We start from the raw sequence: 8,183 nt of genomic DNA, 5'->3' as shown, positions 1-8,183 counted from the left end.
GGATTCCAATTATTCTGACATTGGAATGCTTCATGGTGTCACTTATTTCTCTGATTCTATTTTCATGGATTTTGAGTCATTTTTCCCTGGCTTCCTCTTCTCCCATTTTATCTATTATATTGTCTTTCAGGTCGCTTATTCGTTCTTCAGCCTCACTTACCCTAGCTGTTAGATTATCTAGATTGGATTGGATCTCATTGATAGCATTTTTAAGTTCTGCCAATTCACCTTTCATTTCTGCCCTTAGAGACTCTATGTTGTCATTAATTGATTTCTCCATTCTAGCCATTGTCTTCACAACTGCTAGCCTGAATTCCATCTCCAACATCTTGGTTATATCTGCATCCATTTGTAAATCTGCAGCATAAGTCATAATCTCTGAGTCTTTTCTATTTTGGGAGTTCCTCCTCCTAGTCATTCTGTTGAGGGGTGGTTTAGGGAATGTATAGAGTCCAAATTATTGACCAGAACCCAAGCAAGATGCACCTGTTTTCTTGAGACCTTAGGGTTGTTGGCCTCTTGTTTTCCCAGCCTGTCTTCTGGGGGAGGGGCCTGCCATGCTGTTACTCAGGAAACCCTGTTGGGCGGAGTTGCCCTGCACCCCTGTGGCGGGGGATGGGCTCAGTGGGAATCAGTCTTTGGGGCTTTTGTTCTCTGGCGCCTTTCCCTGGCAGCTTTCCACGTCTCTTCCGCGAGTCAGAGCAGAAGAGACCGTTTCCAACCCTCTGCCTCAGAGCAGAGAGACCTCAGTCTGTTCTTCAGTGAGCTCTCCAGGCCACACTGTCTCTGTTTCTGTCCGTGCTGCTATAAACTGCAGCGTCCTGGGTTGTGCACCTCTCCGCAGCGCTCCCAGTCCTGCCTCCAGGTTGGGGCACGTCTCTGCCCTTTGTGCTTCTAAAACTGCCAGCCGCTCCCAGTTCGCGCGTGCGACCCTGCCGCTCTGGGTTTCCGCCCTGGGGGCTGCCCTAAAGTCCTTACCCTGCCGTCTCGGGTCTGTGAGTCTGTGCCCGGTCCCCAGTGAGTGAGGCTGTTGCTCACCGGCAGTGTAGGATCCGCACGGCCAGGCTCCCTCCTGCTGCCATTTATCCTCCAAAATCTGCCTGTGGAATCACGGCTCCCTGCTTTGTACCTCGAAACCAACCACCTGCAATATTCTGTTTGTAGAGATCCAGATCTTACATCTCAGGCTGGTTTCATGGGTGCTCAGAGTGGTCTGGTAGATATCCAGCTCAATTCTGGGGACCAGTTGAAATAGGGTCCCCTACTCCTCTGTCATCTTTCCTTCCCCCTCCCATTCATACAGCTTCTGATCTATTATGTTACTTAATGTTCTGTGCCTCAGCTTCCACATTTGTAAAACTAGGAGAATAGTAGTACCCACTTCAGAAACTAAACATGAGGATTAAATTAAGGGAGATGATGCTAGGGAGGGTTTTTTATTGTCTCTATCGCCTAGTGAACACCTACACCTGTTCATTATTATCACTGTGTTACTGCAACCACATATTCGTTTGTGAAATAAAAATATAGTAATGAGGGGCACCTGGGTGGCTCAGTCATTAAGCATCTGACTTCAGCTCAGGTCATGATCCCAGGGTTCTGGGATCAAGCCCCACATCTGGCTCCCTGCTCGGCGGGGGGCCTGTTTCTCCCTCTCCCACTCACCCTGCTTGTGTTCCCTCTCTTGCTATGCATCTCTCTGTCAAATAAATAAATAAAAATCTTTAAAAATATATATAGTAATGATGTTATAATAAGCTAAGGCATAAAAAACACAGCACAAGTGTTTGACACATGGAGGTCCTCAAGACATTTTAGCTAATTTAACAAATGCATCATTTTCATTTCTTGTGTATTTGCAAGTTTCCAGTCCCTATTCCAGATTTATATTTGTGTTAACATGTGGAACAGTTGTGATCTATTTTTTTTTCTAAGTAGGCTCCATGCCCAGCGTGGGAACCAACAGAGGGCTTGAACTCATGACCCCGCCCCCCAGATGGAGACCTGAACTGAGATCAAGAGTCGGATGTTTAACTGACTGAGCCACCCAGGTGGCCCTGTGATCTATTTTCTAAGTGATGTAACTGCACATATGAACACTGCTGGGGTTTTTTTCTCTTGTGCCCACTTTTTTTCTTTTTGCTAATTTTTATTTTTGAATAATGTTACATTTACAGAAAAGTTACAAAAATAGTTCAGAGTTCCCATGGTAATGAAAACATTTTGGAATGAGATAGAAGCAATGATTGCTAAACACACCAAATGTACTTTCATGCCACTGAATGTTACTTTAAAATGGCTCCTGGGTTTTACATATGTGTTTTGTATCAACTGCATTACTAAAATAATACGCAGTTCAGAGGTTTTCAGCTGCCAATTCACTACCTGCAGCCAATCCATTATCTTCAAACAGTGAAAAATAGTTGTGTTTTCCATACTTAAAGTCCCTTATGTCTTTTTCTCCTTGAATTGCTTTAGTTGTAATTTCCAAGGTGTTGATAAACAACAGCCGAAATAGTAGACTTTCTTTTTTCTTTTTTTATCTTTCAAATTGTCATAAATTTTTTTTCTTCCAAGATTTTATTTAAATTCAAGATAGTTAATATATAGTGTAGTGGGCACCTGGGTGGCTCAGTTGGTTAAGTGACTGCCTTCGGCTCAGGTCATGATCCTGGAGTCCCGGGATCGAGTCCCGCATCGGGCTCCCTGCTCGGCAGGGAGCCTGCTTCTGCCTCTGACCCTCCCCCCCTCTCATATGCTCTCTCTCTCATTCTCTCTGTCTCAAATAAATAAATAAAATCTTTTTAAAAATAAATAAATAAATAAAATATATATATAGTGTAGTTTTGGTTTCAGCAGTAGAATTAAGTGATTCATCACTTACATATAACACCCAGTGCTCATTCCATCAAGTGCCCTCCTTAATGCCCATCACTCATCTAGCCCTTCCCCCACCCACCTCCCTCCAGCAACCCTCAATTTGTTCTGTATAGTTAAGAGTCTCTCATGGCTTGCCTTCCTCTCCATTTTCATCTTATTTATTTTTCCTTCCTTTCCCCCATATCCATCACTGTTTTGTTTCTTAAATTCCACATATGAGTGAAATCATATTTGTCTTTGTCTGACTGACTTATTTTGCTTAGCATAATACCTTCTAGTTCCATCCATGTTGTTGCAAATGTCAAGATTTCATTCTTTTTTACTTTTTATATTCTAATTTTCTGCGTGCACATTTTATCATTAAGAATCTTTTTCAAAAAAAAAAAAATCTTTTTCAACTTATGGCCCAGTTATTGATCTTTTCTTCTCTTATTTCTCTTCTCTTCTCTTATTTCTAGACTTTTTATTCAGAGAGAACTACTTTCAAAGATTATATATCTTCATATATAAATTTATATCATCTATGTTTTTTATTTATTTTATTCTGATAGATTGTATGGTCTCTTGCTCCACATCTAACATTAAACATTGAAATTTATTAGGGAATGTAGGTACCTGGCTCGCTTAGTCACTAGAGCATGCGACTCTTGATCTTGGGGGCGTGCAAGCCTCATGTTGGGTGTAGAGCTTACTTTAAAAAAAAAAAAAAAGCAAATATTAGAATCACTAAATTGTACATCTAAAACTAATATTACACTGTATTTTAAGTAACTGGAATTTAAATTAAAACTTTTTAAAAAAGAAATTTATTAGGGAATATGGAGATCAGATTTAACATTATTTTTTCTTGTCTTTTTTTTTAAAGATTTTATTTATTTGACAGAAAGAGACACAGTGAGAGAGGGAACACAAGTAGGGGGAGTGGGAGAGGGAGAAGCAGGCTTCCCCCTGAGCAGGGAGCCCGATGTGGGGCTTGATCCCAGGACCCTGGGATCATGACCTCAGCCGAAGGCAGACACTTAATGACTGAGCCACCCGAGTGCCCCTTTTTCTTAATTGTTAATCATGAAACACTTATGCCTTTAAAATACCCTCTAAGCTATCTAGGAATAAAAAAATGTAAGTTAAGTTGATTAAAAATATTTTATATATATCCTAAATTATGGTGAACATCTTATAAAATTACAAAACTCCAGGATTATACTTTTGAAAGAAATGAAGAACAACTCTTACTATAAACTTGAGCAGTATTGAATTTCATACCAATGCAAAAAGACCTAAAGATAAGTAGGTGTTGTAAATTGATATTATTTGGAGAAAGTATGTAAATATTATAGAAAAACTTAAAATTATTAATAAAAGCCAAAAATAGTTCATAAATACAAAAAAATCAAAATCCTTCCTAATATAATAGCAATATCAGAGATATAATTTGGGAGAATATCATTGTTAATGACATTAAACCTAAAATACATTAAAATACTGTATAGAAATCCTGCCATCTGGGACACCATGAATGAACTTGGAGGCCATTTTGCTAAGTGAAATAAGCCAGACACAGAAGTACAAATACTGCATGCTTCCACTTACATAAAGTATGTAAAATCATCAAAGTCACAGAAGCAGAGAATAGGATGTTGGTTGTCCGTGGCTGAGAAGAGAGGTAATAGGGAATTGTTGCTCAACGGGTATAAAGTTTCTGTTGTGCGGGTTGAATAATTTATAGAGATCTGGTGTATAACATACTAGGTATAGTTAATAATACAGGATAGTACACCTTAAAATATGTTAGGAGGATAAATTGTGAGTATTCTTACCACACACACACACACACAAAAACCACTCAGAAGGAAACTTTGGGAGGTGGCAGATATGTTTGTTACTTTGATTGTAGCAATGATACCACAGGTGAAGTCATATGCACAAACTTATCGACATGTATATATCAGATATGTGCAATTTTTTGTAATCAACTATACTTTGATAAGGCTAGAAATAAAAGATGAACTTATGTGAAGACAAACAATATTTAGAAAATCTAGGACACTATAATCGACAGATGAATGGATAAAGAAGATGTGGTATACATATACAATGGAATATTGCTCAGCCATAAAAAAAAGAATATAATCTTGCCATTTGCAACAATGTGGATGGATCTAGAGGGTATCATGCTAGGTGAAATCAGTCAGTCAAATAAAGACAAATGTTGTATGATTTCACTAAGATATGAACTTAAGAAACAATATAAGCGATCATAGGAGAGAAAAAAGAGAGAGACAAACCAAGAAATAGACTCTTAACTCTAGAGAACAAACAGATGGATAGCAGAGGCGAGGTGGGCGGGGGTATGGGTGAAACAGGTGATGGGGATGAAAGAGGGCACTTGTGATGAGCAGGTGTTGTATGGAAGTGTTGAATCACTAAATTTTACAACCTGAAACAAATATTACACTGTGTGTGAACCAACTAGATTTTAAATAAAAACTGAAAACACACACAAACACACACACAAAAAGACAAACAAAAAAGACTCTTAACTATAGAGGACAAACTGGTGGTTGGTGGGTGAGGGATGTGTGAAATAGGTAAAGGAGATTAGGGAGTACACTTACCATAATGAGAACTGAGACATGTATAGAAGTGTTGAATCACTATGTTGTACACCTGAAACTAATCTAAACCTGTACTTTAACTATACTGGAATTTAGAAAATAATTTTAAAAATTTATAAATAAATAAGTAAATAAGAAACTCTAGGACACTATATTTATAAATTCCATTTTTGCTGAATTTATATAGGGACACAGATAATATAAATGAAATATAAATGATAATTAAAAACAATAATATTGGTAATTTTTTTAGCAGAAGGAACACCCAAGGTCCAGACGAGCTAAGATATAGAAATTACAGAAAGGCAGTACAATGAAAGAACCTTTCAAAGATTAGAAGATCTGCCTGGCATTAGGGAATTCCCCATTCCCACAAGCACTGAGCAGAAAGTGCAAGAGCAGACATCAGGGATAGGGACTATGTAGAGATGCAGACAAGCATAGAGCAGAGCTCCTCAAACTTGGATGTGCATCAGAGTCCCCAGGAGGGCCTATCAAGGCACAGAGTGCTGGCTCCACACTTAAAGCATCTGATTCATTAGGTCAGGTGGGCCTGAAAATGTGCATTTCCAACAGGTTCCCAGGTGATGCTGATGACGTTAGTCAGGGACCACGATTTGAAAACCACTGACATTAGAGACAATTTTTCCAGGTAGTGATGGTAACCACAATTTGTCAGCAAAGAAAGCCAATCATTAGTCAAATGAATGACTTCATGAATCCCCTAGGTTTGGATTAAGGAAAATTCTATCATTCTGGGGAATGCTTATTTGTAGTTAATCTTGTGTTGCTTTTCCCCTCCTTCTGGGCAAACCCAGTAGCCACATGGAAAGAGGAAACCAAACAGGAGTTGGGAATTTTCTCCTCTGGGGATTCACAGAGGACCTGGACCTGAAGGCTTTCTTCTTTGGGTTGTTTCTGTCCATGTATCTGGTCACATTCACTGGGAACCTGCTCATCATCCTGGCCATCTGCTCAGACTCCCACCTCCACACGCCCATGTACTTCTTCCTCTCCAACCTGTCCTTTGCTGATATCTGTTTCACCTCCACCACCGTCCCCAAGATGCTCCAGAACATCCAGACTCACAGCAAAGCCATAACATATGAAGGATGTCTCAGTCAGATTTTTTTTTTCATTGTGTTTGGATGCCTGGACAATTTACTCCTGACCATGATGGCCTATGACCTCTTTGTGGCCATCTGTCAGCCCCTGCATTACTCAGTCATCATGAACCCCCAGCTCTGTGAGCTGCTGGCCCTGGGGTCCTGGTGCATCAGTGTCATGGGCTCCCTGTTGGAAACCTTGACCCTCTTGAGGCTGTCCTTCTGCACAGACATGGGAATCCCACACTTTTTTTGTGATCTTCCTGAAGTCCTGAAGCTTGCCTGTTCTGACACCCTCATTAATAACTTAGTGATGTATTTTGTGACTGTTGTCCCAGGTGTCTTTTCTTATTCTCAGATTTTCTCCTCCATCCTGAGAATTTCATCAGCCAGGGGCAAGTACAAAGCCTTTTCCAGGTATGGGTCTCACCTCTCGGTGGTCTCCTTGTTCTATGGCACAGGGCTTGGGGTCGACCTCAGTTCTGCAGCAACTTCATCCACTAGGATGAGTCTGGTGGCCTCGGTGATGTACACCATTGTCACTCCCATGCTGAACCCCTTCATCTACAGCTTGAGGAACAAGGACATGAAGGGAGCCCTGGGCACGCTCCTCAGGAGGGTGGTGCCTCTCAGCGTTGGGACCATTACAGGATTCTCCTGAGTAGCTAGGCACACAATACTGAGGACCACAAATCTTAGTTTCCTTCATGCAATATTTTTATTTTTCCTGATTTTACATGTTTCCAAGCAAGAGTTGCCTTGGTTCTTCTCTGCTCTCTATTTTTCTTCATGTTCCATGGATTCCTTTTTTCATTTTGTAACTAGTCATTTTAACTTGATATTAATAGAACCTGCTATTTTCTCAGTAATCTTCAGTGATGGTTTGGATTTCTTAAAAAATAAATCAAATCTCATGTGTTTAATGGATATCATCAAGGTGATAGGATGTGTGCCTAACTGGGAAATGTTGCCTTGCAAACTCATTTAGAGAGATGTTTTCTGAGGTTATGTGAATGGAATCAAGTCAAAGATTTGCCTCCAAAACTGAGAAAATAAATTCCTTGTTTAAGCCACCCAGTCTATGGCACTTTGTCATGGCAGCCCTAGCAAACTAATATACCCTGCTCCCACAAGGAGCTTTCTGCAGACACAGACCATTGATTATGGGCTAGAGGCAAAAATTCTGGTTTGAGACTGGGATCCCAGGCAAAGCTCCCCAGAGTCAAATGTGGAGTAGGATGTTTTATAAGCTTCTTGCCTTTGCATGGATTTTTCCAATTTCTGACACAAATGTTTCCACGGTGACTGCAAATAAGTTAAAGAATTCTTGGATCCCTTCTTCCAAGTTCTCTCAATTGCGTATGCCCAAGGGTTCTCTTAGGATCCTAAATGATGGGGGAGGAGGCATCCCCAAACATACCTGTACTTGAAGGTCCCTTCCCCCTTGAGAGGTAGGTGCTCAAGTGAAGTTAATTTGATTTAGAAAAAGCTAATGTTTATGGTGAGCTATTGTGAATTATTTAAGACTGATGAATCACAGACCTGTACCTCTGAAACAAATAATACATAATAAGTTAAAAAA

General features: G+C 40.1%; 1 protein-coding gene across 1 annotated transcript; it reads left to right on the top strand.

Annotated features, from left to right (window-relative positions):
* Nucleotides 1–6,320: 6,320 nt before the first annotated feature.
* LOC110574511 (olfactory receptor 7C2-like) lies at nt 6,321–7,262 on the top strand. Its single transcript, XM_021683209.1, has one exon. The coding sequence runs from the start codon at nt 6,321–6,323 to the stop codon at nt 7,260–7,262; it is 942 nt and encodes a 313-aa protein (XP_021538884.1).
* Nucleotides 7,263–8,183: the final 921 nt, after the last annotated feature.

The sequence above is a fragment of the Neomonachus schauinslandi genome, chromosome 1, assembly GCF_002201575.2.
Source record: "Neomonachus schauinslandi chromosome 1, ASM220157v2, whole genome shotgun sequence".
NCBI classification, from domain to species: Eukaryota; Metazoa; Chordata; class Mammalia; order Carnivora; family Phocidae; genus Neomonachus; species Neomonachus schauinslandi.
The sequence above is the reverse complement of the archived record's forward strand: the minus strand, read 5'-3'. Positions and strand labels throughout refer to the sequence as shown.

Bases quoted from the DNA above. Each gene is read 5' to 3' on its own strand.
- LOC110574511 (XM_021683209.1), top strand. From the start codon at position 6,321: ATGGAAAGAGGAAACCAAACAGGAGTTGGGAATTTTCTCCTCTGGGGA.